The sequence below is a fragment of the Marmota marmota genome, unplaced genomic scaffold, assembly GCF_001458135.2.
Source record: "Marmota marmota marmota unplaced genomic scaffold, marMar, whole genome shotgun sequence".
NCBI classification, from domain to species: Eukaryota; Metazoa; Chordata; class Mammalia; order Rodentia; family Sciuridae; genus Marmota; species Marmota marmota.
The window spans coordinates 15,984,450-16,007,179 of record NW_025999960.1 but is presented as its reverse complement, the minus strand read 5'-3'; the positions used below and the strand labels follow the sequence as shown (position 1 = coordinate 16,007,179).

Genomic DNA, 22,730 nt, shown 5'->3' with positions numbered 1-22,730 from the left:
CGGCCCGAGGGTGGTCCGGGGGCGCGCAGGCCCGGGAAGCCGCGGGGCCAAAGACCAAGGGCCGGAAGCAGAACTGAAGAGAAAGCCCGGAAGCTGGAGGAGCCGGGGCCGCGACGGAGATGCTCGGAGCTTGGCTGAGGTGGTCCTGGAGCCTGAGTTGAGACCGGGAATTTGAGGCGTGGGCAAGTGAAAGAGTGAGGGGCGAGGGAAACGCTGGGCCCCTGCAAGTTTAGGTCCCAGTGTTTTCTTGGGAGATCTTGTGGGCCTTCTGCTGACCTCCACCGCTCCTACAGGAAACAGGTTGAGTGTGAGTCCGGCAGAGACCCTGACACGGATAACTGGAAATGGCTAGGAGAGCCCGAGCTAGTTGGGGAAGTGGAAGCCGAGGGTCACCGCAAGCACCAGACGTTCCAAGTAAAAGGAGTGGGTTCATGAGACTCAAAATTTGTGAGGACACTTTAGCTTCTGAGTTGAGGAAAACGAGATTAGTTAGGCCCCTGATTTGTCAGCTCATGGACGTTTTGTTCGTTGGTATGATAGAAGAAATCTAGTTGGGATAGGGTGTGGTGAAGCCCGAGGCTTCCGAAGTACGGGAAGGTGTCAAGCGAGCTGCAGTACGGGCCTTGGAGGCCTCAGATGGAAGGAGGAGTGGTCAGTCGTCTTGAAGGGATGGGAGCCATAGGGTTTATTAGAAGACTTCTGTGTTGAGCCAACTTCTAAGTGAGGTTAGAAAAATCACAACATAGTTCGTCCAATCATGTGCTCTTGGTAAAAGTGATTTCACCTTTCTTTGAGTGGTAGATTGTATCTGTTGGGTAAAATGAAGATATTCACTGAGGATTTGATGTGGTGATTTTATAATGTGGATTTATAGCTGTGTGTAATTTTGATCAAACCTGTTCAGACTCCAGGAAAGGAGACGACTTTCTACATAGGTATCAAGTAATGAAAGTGACACTTTGACGTCTTCTGTCCGTTTTACCTTTATCCACAGCAGAAATGACTGTAATGCAGGAGTGCCCTTTCTAGAATGGGAATATGTTTCAGACCCAACAATCTGTTATTCTTTGAAAGATTAATATCTGCTTTTTATTAGTACTTTAATTTGCCTCTTTCTTTTTTTAAAGATTTTTTTTTTAGTTGCAGATGAACATAATAGCTTTATTTTATTACTTTTTATGTGGTGCTGAGGCTCAAACTCAGTGCCTCACACTTGCAAGGCGAGCGTTCTACCACTGAGCCCCAGCCCTTAATTTGCCTATTTCTGACACAAAAAATCTTTTTTGAAAATTTACTTATATGAAGCTAGTCATTCATCTATTTATTCATATTGTTTATCTTTTATTATCAAAATGCTCTACCAGACGTTCAATTGCAAAATATAGATGCTTTTTAGCTGAAGCAAATGAAACCCAAAGATCTAAGTGCTTTTTGTAGGTCCCTCAGAAACTTATGTTGCAGTTTTTTAAGAATATAGACATTGTATTAGTATTCATGGCGTGGAGGCACATTTGTCTCTGTTAGGAGTAAACTAGATCCAGGTATTCTTTTCCTCAATATCTGTATAGAGGTGCTAAAAAAACAAACAAGCAAACAAACAAAAAAACTAGAAAGGAAATGCAGTGACTATAAAGGAAAATAAAGAATTCAAGACAGGAAAGTAAAGTTCATTGTCATCAGAAAAGATTATTTGCTTTTCACATAAATGTGGTAATTCCCCTTTGTTATTAGTAATATAGTTTGTTGCTTATAAACACCTCATTTTATATAAATTTGTGTATCTCTTCAGATTCCAAAGGGTTCCCGCAGATGGCTAAGGACATATATCCCCTGACAGAGCTGCTGGAAAGGATCTTTTTTCTGTGGAAATTCTATCTGAATGTTTCTATGGTGCTCCAGTGTCAAGGGAGTAATGGTAGATAGGAATACAGAGCTAAAAGCATTCTAGTATATTTCTTGGCTAATAAGGACAGACACTTTGTTTGTTTCATCTTTGTGCTTAGGAAGATTTAACCCTAGAAACAGTCTAGCTATTTTAGTACCTTTTAAAATCCGCTACCTTAGTTAATAATTATAATTGACTGATGAGTTACTAATTCCTCTTTTTTGTACTGGTGTTCTATATAGGTAATAGAAACCACTCTTTTGAATGTAATTTTAAAAACTTACCCAAAATATTAGAAAAATCAGATTTTTTCTACATTTTCTTATTTCTCAAATCCCTACCTAGTTTCTAGAAGTAAATAATTTCATATAATAGTTGTAAACTGTTACAGTGTACAGACTGTAAACTAAATCTTAGAAATATCTTACAGCTATCAGGTGACACATGCCTATAATCACAAATAATTGCAAGGCCTATGCAGAGTGATTGTAAATTTAAGGCCAAACTGGCAATTTATTTAGGGACATCTGTCTCAAAACTTTAAAAGGGCTGAGGTATTAGCTCAGTGGTAGAGCATTTGCCTAGCATGTGTGAGGCCCTAGGTTCAATCCCCAATGTTGCAAAAATAAAGTGAAGGAAAGATAGCATTCAAGTTTTCAGAGATTGCAAACTCACCTGGAGGAGGAGCTAGAACCAGGATTCAGGTCATTTTCCCCAGGTCAGTGTTCTTTACACTTTATAATTTGCTATCTTTTCTGATTCCTTTAGCCCTCTTGCAGGTGCTAAGATTTAACCTACTGTTCCTATTGAGTCTTAAACTATTCTCCTTGAAATTTGTATCGTTTTAGGACTTTCTCAAAGAATATAGAATTTATGATTAGTTTTACTTTCTCATCTCATAAACCACACTGAGCATTTATTTTTTGTTTCCATATTTCCTAGAGAACTGCAGCCTTCTGACCACAAACAAACTCTGTCTAGCTATTTGTCTTGGTGGGACTAGGGTATAGCTCAGTGATAGAGTGCTTGTCTAACTTATGTGAGGCCGTATGTCCCATCCTCAGCACTGGAACCAAAACAAAAATAAAGAAGTATAGCAGCAATTATTACTTACCAAAAAAGATTTTCTTTTGTGGACCTCTGTTGACTGGTTGTACTTTGGTAGTCTGTATCATACACAATGTCTCAGATGTATGTACTTACTAAATTATTGAAAGGTTCCGCTCATCAGAGAAGTAATCTATAATTTAGATGGTTGGTTTCATTGAGAGAGGTGAGATTAGAATTTGTCTCTGTTGTTAAATTTCACCGTATGTATTTGCATATTGTGCACTTTTCTACATCTCTTATCTTTCCTTTTCCTCCTCATACACATACTTATGTTACCCTTGTTTCCTACCACAAAAGAAACAAACTCTTCCACTTTTTGCTTCCTTTAATATTATGTTGCTAATTGAAATCTTAGAGAAGGAGTGATCCAAGGTAGATCTGTCGAGTTTGACTTAATTTTTTTTTTTTTTTTAAGTACTGGGGATCAAACTCTTAGGGTCTTGTTCATACTAGACATGCATTGTATCACTGAGCTACATCTTCATCCCTTTTTACTTTATTTCAAAAGAGGATCTCCCTAAATTGACTAGGCTGACCCTGAATCTGAGATCCTTCTGCCTCAGCCTCCTGAGTATCTGGGATTACAGGTCTTCATCACCATGCCTGCCTTAAACTAAATCATAAACTGTTTGAAACTTAATATCCACTTACTTGAGCACTTGGTCCTTGGGATCAAGTAGGAGATTAATAATATTGATACCATCAGATCTATATAGGCTCATGTATTTTTGAATACATTATTGAAATAGGAACTTTATGTTGCTGGAAGAAAGTTATTTTGTAAATTATTTAGTAGATATATAATCTTACTGCTGCTTATTTTTGTTTGTTCATTTGGCTTTGAATTTGTGATCCTCCTGCCTCAGCCTCCCAAGCTGCGGGAATTACAGGCATGCCCACTACACCTGGGACACTGCTGCTTATTCCAATTCTCTCTTCTTTCCTCACTTCAAGGCATCTCACTGAGGTGTCTAAATAATCTTCTCAATACCATTTTCTGTCACTAGGGGACTGTACAGGCTTACTTTTTGGCTGTCATATAACTGACAACAAGAGTAGTGACTCATTTTCTTATGCATGTTTTTTTTGTGTGTGAGGGGGAGCATGTACTAGCGATGTAGCCCAGGGGTGCTCAACTCCTGAGCCACATCCCCAGCCCTTTTTATTTTTTATTTTGAGACAGGGTCTCCCTAAGTTGTTTAGGACCTCACTACGTTGCAGAATTTCGTATCGAACTTGAAATCCTCCTGCCTGAGCCTCTTGAGTTTCAAGGATTGTAGGTTTATGCCACATCACCCAGCTTATGCATCTTTCTTTCTTTTTAATATTTTTTTTAGTTGTCAATGGACTTCATTTTATTTATTTATATATGGTATTGAGGATCGAACCCCTTGCCTCACACATGCTAGGCGGTGCTCTATCACTAAGCCACAATCCCAACCCTTATGCATGTTTCTTAACCGCTCATTTCATCTTCCTCTTAAGCCTTGCTTCCTCTGCTGCATACTGCCTCTCCACCTCTCGCTTTTCTCCCCATTTCTGCTAAGTGAAGGAAGAACTTATTTCCTCTTCCTGATAGGACTGCTGCCTTCCTCCCAGATTTGTATCTTGCCAAACATTGTGACCCAGTATTAGTAGGTCCTTCAGACAGAAAAAAGGATTTAGGAAGAATGGTCATAGCTGCTGACTAGATTGTAAGTGGCACAGACACAGCCCATTCCACTGCATTCCTAAAGGTATTCTGTTGGGCTTTAATGAATTGTAAATCACAGAATTAAATGAGATTTGCAAATCCAGCAGAGCAAAATTGGAAAAGATGGCCACATGGCCTGCCTTTATCTAAGAGCGCACCTCTTAATAAGTTCCAGAAGGTCAGAGGCCTTCTGTGTCTCTCCTGTCTGGGAAAAAAATTTTCCCCAGCCTTTTCTGCACAGTGGGTGTTGATGCTCTGTAGACAACTCAGTACTATCAAGCCTGAGATCAGGTTCCTGAGTTATCCCTAGAGACAATATATTTGTTACTGAAAAGAAATATGTCAGATATTTTTGCCGTAGCCACTTCCTGATTCAGAAAATTGGGGTCTTCTAGATAAGTAAAGATTAATAAAGGAAAGACAGTAGTGAAATTTATACTTTCCTTAAAGAGTAAAAAGGGGGAGATATACTATTTTGACTTCCTCTCCAGACATATTTTCAAAGCCAACTTCTAAAGAATCTACCAGGTTGTAACCTCTTTGTACTGTAATCTGTTTCTATTTTATTTTTAGGAAATATAATTATTACTGTAAAAGGATTTAACGCTAACCATTTCTAACTTTAAAAATAAAACAACAAAAAAAACTGAAGCAGATTTTCCTAGATAGAAAGAATAATTCTCTCTGAAGTACCTTGAATTATACTGTCTAGCACAGTAACCACTAGCTATGTGTGGCTCCTGGAGAATCCAAATGTGACAAGTCAGAATTGAAATTTTTAATTTTTATATATTTTTAAAATTTTTACAGTGTTTACATATTGACATGATATTTTGGATATATCAGGTTAAATGAAATATAATCAAAATTAATTTTACTTGTTTCTTTTTTACTTTTATAAAATGTGACTACTAGAAAATTTTCCATTGCTGGGCATGGTGGCATATGCCTATAATCCTACCTAAAGAGCTGGGGGTAGCTCAGTAGTAGAGTGCATGCCTAGTGTGTGAGAGGTCCTAGGTTCAATCCCTAGTACTGCAAATTTTTAAAAAAATTATTTAGGTGCTTCACATATTTCTGTTGGACAGTACGGATTATAATGATTCCACAAAAATTTGATGAGAAGAAACTTTCAATGAAAATACATATTTGATTCAGTTTTTAGGACCAAAAGGTGTTGGATATTGCTTTAAACAATATGACTTCTGAGATTGTAGTAAAAATGAGATTTTAAAATGTAAATTATTTATTGATTCTTGTAAATAACCAGCTATTCTGTTTTGAATAATATTTGATTGACTGGGGTGGGGGGGCATTGAACCCAGGGCCTTGTACATTCGAGGCAAACACTCTACCAGCTGAGCTATATCCCCAGCCCTTGACAGTGACTTCTAACCAACCTTTGCTGTGTATTTTGCTTTTCCCTGTATATCTTCTCAGTATTTAATGGATTTATTTATTTATCTATCTATCTATTTATTTATTGGCAGTGCTGGGGATTGAACTAGGGACCTTGCACATACTAGGCAAGTGCTGTATAATTGAGCCACATCCCCAGCTCTCTTCTCAGTAATTAATGCTCTATAAACATACAAGTTTTTCAAGTACTTAAATATACATAGGAAACTGCATAGCCCTGAGAAGTCAATGAGAATAATCACTATTGTATCTTTTATAAATAAAATACAGGATTTCTTTTTTTTTTTTTAATATTTATTTTTTTAGGTGTAGAGGGACACAACACAATGCCTTTATTTTTTTATGTGGTGCTGAGGATTAAACCCGGGTCCCGCCCATGCTAGGCGAGCGCTCTACTGCTGAGCCACAATCCCAGCCCCAAATACAGGATTTCTTTTTTTTTTTTTTTTTAAGTTTTTTAATATTTATTTTTTAGTTTTCGGCGGACACAACATCTTTGTATGTGGTGCTGAGGGTCAAACCTGGGCCACACGCATGCCAGGCGAGCGCACTACCACTTGAGCCACATCCCCAGCCCAGGATTTCTTAAAGAAGATATTCCTTGTAGACTTTAACTTTTGGATAGTGTCTGTATTAGAAGTGTCAATCATAGGCCCAGGGGGGGGTCTCAAACAATGTCAGATTGTTGCAGTTATGTTTAATTCTTTTTAGGGAAATCTCTGATCATAGACTGAAATTAGTTAACTTGAATTTCTACTGATTCTCCAAAATCAGTGACCTTCTCCTTCAAACTGTGGCTTCAGTATAAAAAGGTGAATAGTCATGGTTTATACCCTCTAGAAGAGAGCCAGAAAATCCATGGTTAAAATATTGTGTAATAAGTTAGGTACAAGATGATATGGGAGTTTGGAGAAAGTGGATTCAATTCTTTTAAACGGTTGTTAAGTATAGGTTTAGTGTCTCACTGAAAAACAGTTATTTCTTGGACTATAAAGGATAATAAAATGTCTTCAAGAAATAGCTTTTGTTACCTGTTTAATCTATTTATTTGGCTCGTGTATGTGCAAGTGTGTGTGTGAATGTAGTTTCAATTTTAAGTAAATGCATTAAGTTGTATAATCAGCTACTTAAGAAATGGTAAATATGTTTAATGAAAGGAAAGAATGTATTTTTCCTATTATTTTGGCACTTATCTTTGTGTGTGTATGGTACTGGGGATTGAATCTAGGGTTTTGTGTGTGCTAAGTGAGCACTGTACTGCTGAGCTACATCCACAACCCATTTTTTTCTTTTATTTTGAGACAGGGTCTCATAAAAGTTGCCCGGGCTGGCCTCAAACTTGATATCCTTCTGCCTCAGCCTCCGGAGTAGCTGGGATTACAGGTGTGTGCCACTGCACCAGACTAATGTTCTTTTCAATAGAAGTCTTCTTGTATATTAGAATGATTGGATTTAATATATAAACATTCCTTGAGAAAAACACATCTATTACTATAGATCCTTTTGCTTCTATCTAGATAATCTCAATTGTTTCAGGTTTGATTTTTTATTATTTTTTTAATAACTTTATTTTGTTTATTTAGTTTTATGTGGTGCTGGGGATTGAACCCAGGGCCTCATACATGCTAGACAAGTACTCTACCACTGAGCTACACCCCCAGCCCAGATTTTTTTTTTTATTTTTTAATTTTTTTACAGTGTTAGGGATTAAACACAGGGCCTCATGCACATGTGAGGCAAGTGCTATACCACTGAGCTACACTCCCAGTCCCTGTTAATTTTTGTAATTTATTAAGATTCCCTTAAGCTGGATATAGTGGCACATGCATATAATCCCAGCTACTGGGGAGACCAAGGCAGGATCACAAGTTTGAGGCCAGCCTCAAAATAAAAAATTAAAAGGGCTAGAGATGGGAATGTGGCTTAGTGGTAGAGTACACACCTGGGCTCAATTCCTAGTACCATAAAAAGATAGAAAGAAAGATAGTTTTTTTTTTTGGTTTTTTTGTTTTTTGTTTTTTTTTTTTTAAGTTGTAGTTAGACACAACACCTTTATTTTGTTTATTTATTTTTATGTGGTGCTGAGAATTGAACCCAGGGCCCCACACATGCTAGGTGAGCATGCTACTGCTGAGCCACAACCCCAGCTCCAGGAAGATAGTTTTCAAAAGGAAAAATATTTACTGAGAACAACACTGTAAATCTTTTTAATGTCTGATTTAATAGAAGACAGTGGATTCTCTTCACTGGCTTCTGTATTCTATCCTTTTTAGAATGTTTTTTTTTTTATTGAAGTAGATGAATAAAAGCTGAGTTTACCCAGATATATTGTTGAAAGGGGAAAAGAATTTTAATTGCCATTTCAGATAATTTGATGTTTTACTTTGATACTACACCAAAGCTTAAATAGTAGGGTTTTGTTGTTGTTGTTGTTGTTCTGGGAATATTTGTTTTTTTGTGGTACAGAGGATTAAACCCAGAACTTCATGTGTGCTAGGCATGTTGCTTTACCGCTGAGCTACATCCCCAGTCCTTTTATTTTGAGACAGGAATTCTAAGTTGCCCAAGTTGGACCCCAAATGCAATCTTCCTGCCTCAGCTTCCAAGTAGTGGGAATTACAAATGAGTGATAAGAAGCTTGGCAGTAGTTTTTCTTAAAGGTTGGTTGCAGTGTGGGATCTGAAATCATACCAATGAGCTATTTGTGCTCTTATGTTAAAATCTTTTGGTCTATATTATGAGTGTTTTTCTTTTTTTAATATTTAGTTGTCAGTGGACCTTTATTTTATTTATTAATACACGGTGCTGAGATCAAACCCAGTGCCTCACACATGCTAGACAAGTGTTCTACCACTGAGCCACAATCTCAGCCCAGTGGTTTTTTGTTTTTTTTTCAATCCTCCAAAAATTTATTCAGTAAAAGGGCAAGGCACAAAATAGGATATAGTTATATTAATTGCCAAAAGAATGTTATATTAAATAAAGTCTGTTCAAAATTTATTTTTTAAAGACTAAACAAGAATTCCAAATGTCTGTGTGAGAATGTTTAACCTGTAAAACATTAGAAAAATTAATATTAGAACCCAATCTAGGGCAAAGCCTACAAAGGAGCAAATGTTACATAAACCCCATGATACTGATTATAGCAAAGACACAGATTAGCAAGGGTGCAGCACACAGGCCCTACAGAGCTCATGGGCAGAACCTGGGAACTGCAGTTCCATTCCTAGACTGGAAACCCACAGACATGCTCCCATGTAACCCAAATGTCAAGGTGGGGACATTTGTCGCAGGTTCTGCTCAGTGAGAACAGCAAGTGCCCACCTCTGTTCTGCAGGCTGGGGAGACCATGTGTTCAGCAGGTCAAAGGTAGCGAACACAAGGACCCGCTGGCCTCCTCAAAGGCTCCACAGGATCTGCAGGACCGGCAGCCATAGAACCCATGCATATTCATTAATGTCCTGAACCTCATTTGTCCTTGTCTTCAGTGCCACCACCCTCTGGGTTTGTATATGTCATGGCAGAGACCAAGGGCTCCTCTAAGGACTCTGAGGATGAGAGGAGCTTCTGAAGTATGGGAATAATGCAGTGTTGGGCAAAAGGTCCAAAATGTAAGGGCCCTGAGACCAGTCTGCTGCTGTGGTTGCTGGGGGGTCCTCCTGGATGCTGCATTCAGGGCCCACCAATGTCTGACATGGCTGGAGAAGGTGGGGTTTGCTGCTGAGAAGATACCCAAGGGCTTGGGTATAGGGAGGCTGCAGAAACATGGGGCCACCAGGAACATCAGGTCAGGGATAGCAGAGGCAAGAATCTGGCCAGGGGTTCTGTGGTAGCTGCTCCGGCCCCTTTGCTGAAGTTGCTGTCAAGATGATTTGGCCTAGAGGTTCTTGAACCAGACCTGAACTTGGCACTTCTTCCATTTGAGCCTTTCAGATAGGGCCATCCCATCCTAGTAGGTCAAATACTTGGTCCTTTGGAACTTTTTGCAGTTGGCATCACTATTCCTTATATAGGCATCTTGCTTCTGCCTTGGAGGACCTGGGAGTACTAGGGACAGTGTAAGCACTGGGAGGTCTGGAAGAACTGGATGCACTTGGAGGCTATGGGGCACTGATGAGCCTGAGGCCCCTGGGGGACACAGGAAGGGGGAAATGTGGGGCAAGGGGAAGTGGGGAGCCCAGTAAGTCACTAGGTTCTTGCATCCTAGATCCTATTTGGTTCCTGCACATGGGATCCTATATTATGTTTGAACGGACATGATGGGTCATTTTGAAAATACTGGTTCAGTTGGGTGCAGTGGCACATGCCTGTAATCCCAGCAGCTCTGGAGCTGAGGCAGGAGGATCAAGATCTTGTTCAAAGCCAGCCCAGCAAAAGTGAGGTGCTAAGCAACTCAGTGAGACCCTGTCTGTAAATAAAATTCAAAATAGGGCTGGGAATGTGGTTCAGTGGTTGAGTACCCCCAAGTTCAATCTCCGGTACCCAAAAAAGAGAAAGAAAATAATGATTACTGATTCACGGAGCTATACAAATCTCCTACATGTTAAAACATTTCATTATACAATATTGAAAGATCAAATTAATTTTATAACCAATCTCATCAGTAAAGTTTTGAAGTTTTAGGAAGTTGTCACTTCAGAGGCAGATAGTAAGTTTTCTAAAATTCTAATTTTCACTTGAGAGCTTGAATTTTATCATTGGTAACAATGTTTTTCTTGAAGTGACAGACTCATATTCCTTTTCCAGAAAACATACGCTAATGACATTAGTTTTTCTGTCAGTCATTTTTTCAGGTAAAAATAGTGGTGTATAAAAAGGATTTCGTTCAGCTCACAACTCAGTCATAGCTCACAACTCAGCAAATCAGTCATACAAGTGCCTTTCTTTTTATATTTTCTGGGAACTGACCCCCAGGGGCACTTTACCACTGAAATACATCCCTAGCCCTTTTAATATTTTATTCTGAGACAGGGTCTTGCTAAATTGTTTAGAGCCTTGCTAAGCTCCTGAGGGTGGCCTTAAACTTGCTGTCTTGCCTCAGCCTCCTGAGCTGCTGGGAACAAATACATTTCCTTGAGACAACCACAAATTTTGGTATACAGAAGTACTTTGAGTATCATTCCATTTTATCACAGAATATTTTTTAAAAATATACTCAAGGGTCAAGATATCATATAGTTAAAATTTTGTATTGCTTCATCAAGGACATTTTATGCAAAAAGGCTTTGTGTGTGTGTTGTGTGTGTGTGTGTAGGTACTAAACCCAGAGCCTCATGCATGCTAAGCGTATGCTTTACCACTGAGTTACACATCCAGCCCCAGGCATTTTTTAAATTGAAAGGACATAGCAGTACAGTAACTACTAGTGCAGTTTGGTGCCACTGCCTTGATGTGAGCTAAGGTGCTGTAAGTTTTATCTATCCTTACTTTGCATCATCATTGCAAATGTCATCACAGTTAAAAAGACAAATAATGTCTTCATATTATTATAAAGTTTTGTATGTTCAGGGAACCTCTGAGATCTGCAAACTATGCTTTGAGGCCCTCTGATTTAATTGAATGAGATTGCCAAGGGTGAGTGTGTAGAGTACCTGAAAAGAATGCTAAGGAATCATCATACTTTAGGAAAAGGCAGAGGAAAAATAAACCCAAATGTAGATAGAAGTAAGACAACCATATAGTATTTGATAATACTAGTACTTAGCATTTAATAAGTGTTTGCTTTGTCCTAGGTACTGTACTGTTCTTTAAGTTCTAAACGTTGAATTATAATAATTAAATGAGGTAGGTTTTTACTATCGTTATTCTCATTTTACAGAAAAGTGAAGTTCAGAGAAAGTAACATGTCTTAGGTGATTTAATTAACAGTGTATATGTACCAGACAGTGTAGTTCTGCCTAAGAGGTAGAGAAAACTAGGGAAAGAACAGCAGTAAGGAAACCAAAAGAAAAAAGCCTTTCAAGAGGGAGGGCATGGTCAGTAATGTAAAATGTTGCTAAGAAGTCAAGATATAAGACATTCATTTGGTTTCACAGTAAGTAGATCATTGATGAATTTGGCAAGAGCCGCTTCAGTTAAGTGTAGGGACATAAGTAGGGAGGTCAGAGAGTTGAGGAATGAGTGGGAGTTGGAAGAGAAATCATGAGGAAAGAACAACTTTTTCAGGAACTTTAGTTATGCAGTGAGAAAGCCAGAGGGTGCTAGGCTCTGGGAAAAACTTGAATGTGTTTAAAATCTGATGAGAAGATAATAGAAAAAAAAGAAAGAAAGAAAATGAAATTTCTGATCAAGAAGAGGAGGAGCTGGGTGCAGTGGTGCATTAATATAATCCTAGCTACTTAGAAGGCTGAGGAAGGAGGAACTCAAGTTCAAGGACAGCTTCAGCAACTTAGTGAGACCTTGTCTCAAAAAGGGCTGGGGATGTAACTCCGTGGTTAGTTCAATCCTCAGTGCAAAAAAGAAGAAGAATACAGTATTTCTCTCCTGTGAAAGCTGAAGAGGAAAAATGAAAAGTATGGTGGGGAATCTCATGAAAATTATAAATAGATCAATAGAGTAGAGAGGGATGGAGGAAGGAAACGAAAGGGAAAATTATATTGGCCAAACTATATTGTTATACCGTGTGTATGTACTAATATATAACAATGAATCTCACTGTTGAATACAATTATAAAGCATCAATTAAAAAATATGGGGCGAGGCTGGGACTGTAGATCAGTGGCAGAGCTCTTGCCTAGCATGTGTGAGGCACTGGATTCAATCCTTAGCACCACATAAAAAAACTAAAAGGCATGCTGTCCATCTACAACTATATATATATATATATATATATATATATATATATATATATGTTTTTTTTNCCATCTACAACTATATATATATATATATATATATATATATATATATATATATATGTTTTTTTTGTTTTTTTTTTAAATGGGATGGAAGAGGGCTGGTGATATAGATCAGTTAGTAAAGTGCTTGCCTCACATGCACAAGGTCCTGGGTTCAACCCCCAGCACCACCAAAAAAAAGGGGGTAGGTGGGAGAGAATAGCTTCAAGGCCCAGAGAGATTTCATTTTTGATGTGATTAGCTTTAGATCTAGTGGTTCTGTTGCAGGAAGTTGAAGGCAGTCTCTTCCCTTCTTATCCCAAATTTTGGCTTTTTCTACGTATCTCCAAATTACCAAATCTACTGGATACTGAAATCTTTGCCTTAAATGATCTCTGCCCTTTTTGATACAACTTCAACCTCTGGCCTTCTCTTCCCTAAATTCACTTTTTAAAAAAATTTATTTATTTATTTATTCTAATTTGTTATACATGACAGCAGAATGCATTTCAGTTCATAGTACACATATAGAGCACAATTTTTCATTTCTTTGGTTGTACCCTAAATTCACTTTTTTAAAAAAGATCTTTTTTTTTTTTTTTTTAGAGAGAGAGAGAGAGAGTGTTTTTTTTTAATGTGGTGCTGAGGATCAAACCCAGCCCCTCACACATGCGAGGCAAGTGCTCAACCACTGAGCTACAACCCCAGCCCAAACTCACTTTTTATACTGGTGTTTACCAGGGTTATCACCTCAGTTCTTAAGTTTATATTTCTTTTTTTGCAATCATATCCACACTCACAAATGTAACTACCACTATATCCTCATTCATTTCTATTTAAATATATTCTCCCTCTCCCTGCTCCATGAAAATATATATGTATGATATATATTTTCATGGAGCGGGGCGAGGGAGAACATTGGTGTGAGTATATACACATATATGTACATATATGTATATGTATGTATGAATAGATATACATATATGTGAATATACACACACCAATGTTTTTCAAATTTATTTGCCTCTTAGTTCCACTTCAATCTCCCATAGATACTTCAGGTTCAGCATACAGAGAACTTATCTATTACTCCCAAATGTTTTGTCTTAGTCTCCTTTGTTGAGGCAGTATAGTTAATTTAGTTTCCCAAGCTACCCCAGGCCCCATGCACCCCGCTGAGAGCCAAGATCAATATTTCAGCATAAATATAATCCATTGGTGTTATTTGTCATGATACACTAATTAAGAAATTTGATGATATACCAATTAAGAAATTTGAAAAATTTTTGTATAAGGGATTGAATTCAGGTACTTCACCATTGAGCTACACCCTTAGCCTTGTTTATTTGTTTATTTTGAAACAGGATCTTACTAAATTGCTTTGGACCTCACTAAGTTGCTGAGACCGGCCTCAAACCTGCAATCCTCCTGCATCGGACTCCTAAATTACTGGGATTATAGAAATGCAGCACAGCTCTTGGTTGATCTGAACTTTCAAATTTGTATATAATTCACGTCCATCGGTGATTTCACAACAAGTCACAAATATAGAATTGATAGCTAGATATAATGGTGCACGTCTATAATCCCAGCAGGCTGAGGCAGGAGGATTGCAAATTCAAAGCCAGCGCAGGAATTTAGGGAGGCCCTAAGCAATTTAGAGGAATGCTGTCTCAAAAATAAAAATAAAAAGGGCTGGGGAGGGCTGGGGATGTGGCTCAAGCGGTAGCGCTCTCGCCTGGCATGGGTGCAGCCCCGGGTTCTAGCCTCAGCACCACATACAAAGAAAGATGTTGTGTCCACCGAAAACTAAAAAAATAAATAAATATTGAAATTCTCTCTCTCTCTCTCTCTCTCTCTCTCTCTCTCTCTCAAAACAGGGTGGGGGGGGCTGGGGATATAGCTCAGTAGTTAGCACCCCAGGATTCAGTCTCTGGTACCAAAAACAAGGGTAGAATTGATAAAATCGCTCTTGTATTTGATATGGGAAAAAAAAAGCATTAGGTGATTTCGTTTTAACTAATTTCGTTTTAACTAACCCAGTAGGTCAGCTACTGCCCTGTATTAAGGGAGCAGGGAAACATTAGAATGAAACAATCTCTACAAAGCAGGACAAGTATATTACCTTCATGTTGAACCATTAAACTCATGTTCTGAAATAGCATGTGGAAAGCAATAAGTTTCAGAGGCCACTAAATGCCTACTTACTCATACCTACCAGCAAAGGGAAGATTTCTCTTGACAAATTATTTTAAAACTTGGGCAGTAGATTGACTTGAAGAAGACAAAAAAAAAAAAAAAAAATCACAAGATATTTTGGATTTCTCAAATTTCATCTGGTGTATAGTTTTCTTTTTTTTAATATTTGTTTTAGTTATGATGGATACAATACCTTTATTTTATTTGTTTATTTTGTACATGGTGCCAGGGAACAAACCGAGTGCCTCACGCATGGCAGATGTGGCGTATAGTTTTTAAACTATGATCTTACAACCTTAAAAAATTAGAGTTTTTGTTTATGTGGATAATATCTAATTGTATAATGCTTTATAAATTAAAATTGAAAAATTTAATATATATTTATTTCACTTAAACATAATAATGAACTAATTACATGGTAATATAACATTTTATGAAAGACTAGCTTTTCCAAAATAATAAGAGTAACATTATTTTACATTTTTGTAAATTTTTAATATCTAGCAGCTATAGTCTCATGTCAGCTTTTGCATTCAGTCTGTTAAGAGATGTCATGTAATCTATGGGAAATTCCACAGCACTCATTTGAGAGTAAGAAAAAAATAAAATTTTAGAATTATTATGAAAATAGTTTTAATAGTTTTGACCTTGCAGTAAAGGTCAAGATCCCTCAGGGATCTTCAGATCATACTTTGAGAAATGCTGGTTTAGTAAGAACAATTAATGCCAGTCTCTTTGTCAGGAATTTGGCATTAGGTGAAATTCCAGAAGTAGCCTAGATACCTATTTATAGGTTATACCAAATGCCAGCCTTTTTTTTTTAATTAATTTATTTGTTTGGTGCTGAAGATCAAACCCAGTGCCTCACATGTGCTAGGCAAGTGCTCTACCACCGAGCCACAACCCCAGCGCCCCCAAATGCCAGCCTTTTATATGATATAGAATGACTTTTTTGTAGAAGTTCTGATTTCAGGGAAAAAGAGAAGGAAGAAGTGATTTCAAATTTTACTTTCTTCATTAAGGTAATTCATTAAATGAGTAACTAAATCTATGCATTTTTTAATCAGAAATTTAAAAAATTGTTTTCTAGTCATGTGCCTTTTGAAAAGATCATAAAACTTCATGTGTGGCACAAAGTAGGTGCTCTAAGTATTTGTCAAATAAATGTTTTAAGGGTCTATTCAGCTGAAACCATATGCCAGCAGCTTTATATTTTTCACTGAACTCTGTGAACTAATGAGGGCAGGATGTGAGCTAATGACACAACTCTAGAACATTAAAGTTTACTCCAAGGTCCAGATAGAAATAATGATTAAAAAAAAATTGAGGCTTCATTCATGTAAGGAGGACACACACCTGTACCTATTATATCTAAGACGGTTTCTTGTCACCTTCTGCTGAAAGTATCAGTGAGTACCCAGACTGAGATCCATTTTCACTGAAAATAATAGTAAAAGTTACTTTTTCCCCTCGGTACTGAGGATTGAACCCAAGTCCTTGAGCATGCTAGGCATGTACCCCAGAGGTACAACCTCAGGAATAGGTAGCTAAGAATCTACGTACTGGACTAGACATGCATTATTGTCATTTCATTTTTTTAATGAAGCTGTGAGGGCATGGTGCAATGGTGCATGCCTGTAAACCCAATTACTTGGAAGGTTGAAGTAGGAGGATCACAAATTCAAGTTACCCAATCTGGGTAACCAGCAAGGCCCTATCTCAAAAAATAAAAAATAAAAGGGCTGGGGACGTAGCTCAGTGGTAGTATGTCCCAAGGTTCCATTGCGGGTGCTACAAAAATAAATAACACTGTTGAGATGTTATCCTCATTGCATAGGAATAATTTTTCACAAGATCTTTCAGCTGTTATATTTGTCTAACTCTAGGTCCTAAACTTCAATCACCTGATTGCCTCTGGATTGAGGAAGAGGCCTGGGTTGGGGATAAGGAATTGGAAAGGCTGTTTTCTGTGTTTGGATCTTCCTACAGTTTTGTCAATGAGAAGAGACAGATGATACAGTTCTTTTTATCTCTAATATATCAACCAACTCAACAACAACAAAAAGACTGCCTTAGTTATTCTTCTGAATCCTGGTTAATTCTGGATCCAAATTGAGCTCTAGTTGATTAAGAATGGATGGGTTTCTCTAGACCTGTCACTTCATAGTTACTGAGCAACTGCTGAGCACAGAACCTTGGTAATACAGAAGCAGTCTATTCTCTGTTTGTACAAGGAGTTTTGCTTTTTTTTTTTAGAGAGAGAGAATTTTTTAATATTTATTTTTTAGTTTTCGGCAGACACAACATCTTTGTTTGTGGTGCTGAGGATCGAACCCGGGCTGCACGCATGCCAGGTGAATGCGCTACCGCTTGAGCCACATTCCCAGCCATGTACAAGGAGTTTAAACATAAGTGGGGGATTAAAAAATATAACTGGTGCACAAAATAGTATACATCAGCAAATATAAAATAAGGGACTACGAGCTTTGGCCTCTGAAATTTTTTTGCCACCTGTGAAAAAGAGAATTGGTTACAGATGTGACTAATTTTGTACTCTAAATAAATGTTTCCCTAAGGCTTAGAAACTTTGGTGATAAAAGGCAGATAATAAAGTTCCTTATCCTCAATCCCTCCCTTTAAGATAATAAATTCTGGTTTCAAATGCAGTTGAAAAAATAAAATAGGTCAAGGACACCCCAGTCATATTTCTTTTTAAATTTCTTTTTGGATGTTAATGGACCTTTATTTTATTCATTTATTTATATGTGATGCTGAGAATCTAACCCAGTGCCTCACATATATTAGGCAAGTGCTTTACCACTGAGCCACAATCCCAGCCCTCCCAGTCATATTTTCATCATGGAATTCCCTAAAATGCTAAGAGGGCTAAAACTTTTGTTTTATCTATAGCATCCACATTTACTCATTTATTCAATTGGGGTTATCAGTATCTCTGCTTTTATAGTCTCCATGTAAAACTGGTTTTGATATATACTCAAAGTGACTATATAGAGCTTTTCTTTTCTTTCTCTCTCTCCCTCTTTTTTAAATAGAACTTTTCTGAGAGTTTATACACCTTTCCTGAAGAACCAAGAAATAGTTCCTCAATTTTCAAAGATCTCAAATTTAGAAATTAATTGTAACCAAGTGATAACATCATAGAATCTTAGATGCAGAGAAAAAAATCTTAGAAATCATCTGTTAACCCTTCTTTCTGATGATGAAACAGACCCAAGAAGTATTTTGTTTTGTTTTGAGTTTTATGTTACTGGGGATTGAACCCAGGGGCTTTCTATTTCTGAGGTGCATCCCCAGCCTTTTTGTAAAATTTTGAGAAACGGGGTCCTGCTAAGTTACCCAGGATGACTTAGAACTTTTGACCTATCTACAGCCTCCCAAGTAGTTGGGATTACAGCACCTGGTTTAGATCATAGATTAAATGGCATAACCCCATTTATATGACTGATTAGTGGTAGATCTGGGACTAGAATCAAATATTAAGGGGTAATTTTTTTCTCACCCTTCTTAGCTTCCTGATTTCTTTTTTCAGACTCCTGAACATTATAAGTATTTCTGTAATCTTTTGATTAGGCTGGAAGATGATCAAGACCCAGGATATCTATATTTAGGAACAACTCGGTCTCACTTCATTTTTCCAACAGAACTAGGATCTTTGCTGGGGCATAACATACTTAGTATATGTGAGACTCTGGATTCAGTCCCCAGCACCAAAAAATAAAATGATAACAGCAACAATAAAACAACACCAAGAAAACTTCCACCAGCCCATGTTAGGCCTCAATGTATGAAGCACAAGCTTAACCACTGAGCTTCACCCCAGCACTACTTGATCTAAGGAAAATTACAATTTATTAAGCACTTCCCTTGGGCCAGGTTGCTCATATACATTATCTCATTGAATACTTTTAAGATTCTTGTGAAATAGACCAGTGCTTCTCACATTTTAACAGGCATATGAATCTTTTGGGAGTCTTGTTAAAATGCCAAGTCTGGGATAGCAGTATGCATTTTTAAAAAGCTTCCAGGAAAATGCCGATAATGGTTGTTGATCTGTGGACCATGTATCGAGTAGCAAGGATGTTGATACTATAGGGAAAAAAATTGAGGCTTGCAGAGATTAAATAACTTTCCCACATTTATATATGCAATAAGTGGTAGTGATTTGGCCCAGATATGTCTGACTCTAAAGCTTGAGATGTGATAAGAGAAGCCAGAGAAAAAATGAAAAAGAGAGCTCTATGTTCCAGCATTTCTTAAATAGGTCTCTTTTCATGTGAGTCAATGGCAGAATCTAGGACTAAATAAAAATATTCTGGCTCCCAGCCTTATGTGTTTCCCCTTTTTCCTCCCACTTATCTACTAATCAGCATTTTCCCTTCATGCTTAGCAAACCATATTTAAAATCGGTCTTTGGATTTTTTTCCATTACAGGTTTATTGCCAAACCCTGTGCACTCCATGTTGGCATCGAGGACAGTGATCCTCATCTGGCTCAACCCAATGCCATCCTTGAAAAAGTGTTCATATCTATTACCAAGGTGAGTGAGCCAAAAAACAGGAAAATTCACATGAAGCGTTGATCTAGAAAACACGGAAGAGAGCTGGGGTTGTGGCTCAGTGGTAGAGCTCTTGCCTAGCATGTGTGAGGCCCTGGGTTTAATCCTCAGCACCACATAAATAAATAAAATAAAGGTATTGTGTCCATCTATAACTAAAAAAAAACAAAAAGAAAACATGTAAGAGGGGATAAGAATAGGATGGGATGATTTTTCACTTTTGGATAGTTTATATGCCTATAAGGAGAACTTTCAGTCCTTTGGGTAAATACCTTTCAGTCACGGTCCTTAAAAAGTCAGGTTACACATCTTTGCATTTTAGGCCTAGCAGTCACCTCCACCCCTCTTACCCTAGATACACCTTTTTTTTTTTTTTTTTTGTAGTTATAGATGAACACACAGTCTCTTAAAATTTTATGTGGTGCTGAGGATTGAACCCAGTGCCTCACACCTGTGAGGCAAGTGTTTTACCACTGAACTACAGCCCCAGCACAGATACACCATTTGTATTTTTTTTTTTCCTTGCTCCAGCAAGGAATAGTTCTAAATCAACTTTTTAGTTTGGGTTTTTAATGCCCTCTTTTACTCAGCCTGAATTAGAAGACAAAACAAGGACATGTATGGGTGAGCAGTAAAGGTCCTTGATGTGTAAGATAGAATGTTTTACTAAATATTATTTTGGGGTGAAACCTAGAAAGACAACCATCACTTGAGCCACTGTGGTTATCATCCCTGTGCCACTCAGCTAGTCAAAGGGATTTAATGAGGGGTTTGAGGAGAAAGGAGTATTCTGATTCTGATAATACATCTACAGTATCCTGATGAGAAAAGGCTGGAGGGCCTGTCAAAGCAACTGGACTGTGATGTCCGAAAAATCCAACGCTGGTTTCGCCATCGGAGGAATCAGGACAAACCCCCAACGCTCACTAAATTCTGTGAAAGCATGTAGGTATGCAGAGGGAGGTAGGGAATGAGGAGGAGGGTGGGGATACAAATGACTGAGGTTTTCGTTTTTGGAAAATTATATTATCAGAACAGTTGATGGATGTGGAAGGCTAACCTATTATTATAAATAGGAAAGAAGAGAATTGGAAAACTGGTCACCCTAGTTTCTTGGACTTTTTGTCATTAAGTTAGGTGTGATTCTTTTTTGTTCCCCTTTTCCAAATAGAGTGGGAGTTAATTCCTATAAGTGCACTTATGTAGGTAGGTATATGCACACCCCTGTATACCTTGATAGAAATGGTACCAAAGTTTGCTCTAGATTGACATTTTCATGAGAAGTATTCCTTTTCTGCAAAATACTATACTTCAGTTTACTAGTGTTTTACGAATTATTCTCTAAAGAAAACAGTGTATTAGCCCCTGACATGCAATGAAAAAAAGCAGGCACTATTACGAAGGAAAAAGATAAGAAAGAAAAGTTGATTACAGTCGTGAAAAATCTATTTTTTATAATACTTTTGTTTTATTTATTTATATGTGGTGCTGAGGATTGAACCCAAGGCCTTGCACGTGCTAGGCAAGTGCTCTACTGCTGAGCCACAACCCCAGCCCCGAAAAATCTATTTTAAACAAAAGACTAGAAGATGACTCTCTTTGGCTTTCTAGGTAAAAAGTACATGTTCCTATTTTGGGAACATATCCTATTTCTTACCAGTAATTGTCTTATCCCCAGATACGTTATTTTGATTTCCGTAGCCTCAAAGACTTTGTTTTGAGTGGACATTTGTCTAACCTCTACTCTTTGCCCACCCAGGTGGAGATTCACTTTTTATTTGTGTGTATTCTGCTATGGAATTAGATTTCTCTGGTCGGTGAGTCTGAACTTTCTCTGGTCTTTGGGTTCTAATCATGCTTAGATCTCTAGAGATAAAAACTAAATATCTTTAGATCTTTATTTTTCCTTTAGTTTTTCTCCGTGATGCCCAAAGCCCCAGTTTATATGCTAATAAATTGTCTTCTGCCTGGGGTTTCTTTTCCCTAACCTGATTTATATTTCTCCCCAGAATAATGCTAATAATAATAGTAATAATTAAATAATTAAATAAGAATAATATTTAATGATTCACAAGGCTGCTGACAAAAATCCTCTTCTTCCAAGGAGGGCAATAAATAACTCTTTAAAGCTGATGAGAAGCCGGGTGTGGTGGCGCACGCCAGTAATCCCAGCAGCTTGGGAGGCTGAGGCAGGAGGATTGTGAGCTCAAAGCCAGCCTCAGCAATTGCAAGGTACTAAGCAACTCTGTGAGACCCTGTCTCTAAATAAAATACAAAATAGGCCTAGAGATGTGACTCAGTGGTTGAGTGTCCCTGAGTTCAATCCCCAATACCAAAAAAAAAAAAAAATTGAAATACATACAAGTTTAAAAAAAATTTTTTTGATAGTTATAGATGGATAGAATGCCTTTATTCTATTTGTATATTTTTATGTGATGCTAAGGATTAAACCCAGTGTCTCACACATGCTAGGCAAGTGCTCTGCCACTGAGCTACAGCCCCAGCCCAAAATACATATGTTTTAAAACAAAACAGACTATACTTGTGAACCCATTCTCAGCTCAAGAACTAGAAACATCATTAATACCATTAATCATTATACCATTAATACATCATTAATACCATTGTATCTGTGAGAGGAGCACAGACTCTTCATCTAAATTTGAAACAGTGTTTCCTAACCCCATCCTGAACCCAGAAGTGCTTTACAATGAATATATCCTCATCCCTTTAAAAAATTTTGTTGAGACAGGGTCTTGCTAAGTTTCTGAGGTCAACTTTGAACTTGTGAATCATTTTTTTTTGGGGGGGGTTAACCACAGGGATTGAACCCAGGTGTGCTTAACTACTGAGCCACATTCCTAGCCCCTCCATGCTCCCCCCGACTCTTTTTTTGAGAAGGGATCTTGTTATGTTGCTTAGGACCTCACTAAGTTGCTGAGGATGGTCTTGAACTTGTGATCTTCCTTCCTCAGCCTACTAAGCCACTGGGATTATAGGCATGCACACCACACC

General features: G+C 37.8%; 1 protein-coding gene across 7 annotated transcripts in view; it reads left to right on the top strand.

The window, feature by feature from the left end:
• The window catches only part of Cers5 (ceramide synthase 5), a 33,744-nt gene that overhangs the window by 197 nt on the left and 10,817 nt on the right, over positions 1-22,730 (top strand). For 2 of the 7 annotated variants that reach the window (XM_015493342.2, XM_015493344.2), the window contains exons 1-4: positions 7-139; positions 19,592-19,697; positions 20,530-20,660; positions 21,475-21,532. In XM_015493342.2, coding sequence (XP_015348828.1) covers positions 120-139; positions 19,592-19,697; positions 20,530-20,660; positions 21,475-21,532 — 315 coding nt within the window. In that variant the 5' untranslated portion in view covers positions 7-119. Of the gene's footprint in view, positions 1-3; positions 140-200; positions 308-7,449; positions 7,491-19,591; positions 19,698-20,529; positions 20,665-21,474; positions 21,533-22,730 lie in introns of those variants that run through there. The other 5 variants (XM_015493341.2, XM_015493343.2, XM_048802706.1 and 2 more) reach the window with 5 other exon arrangements.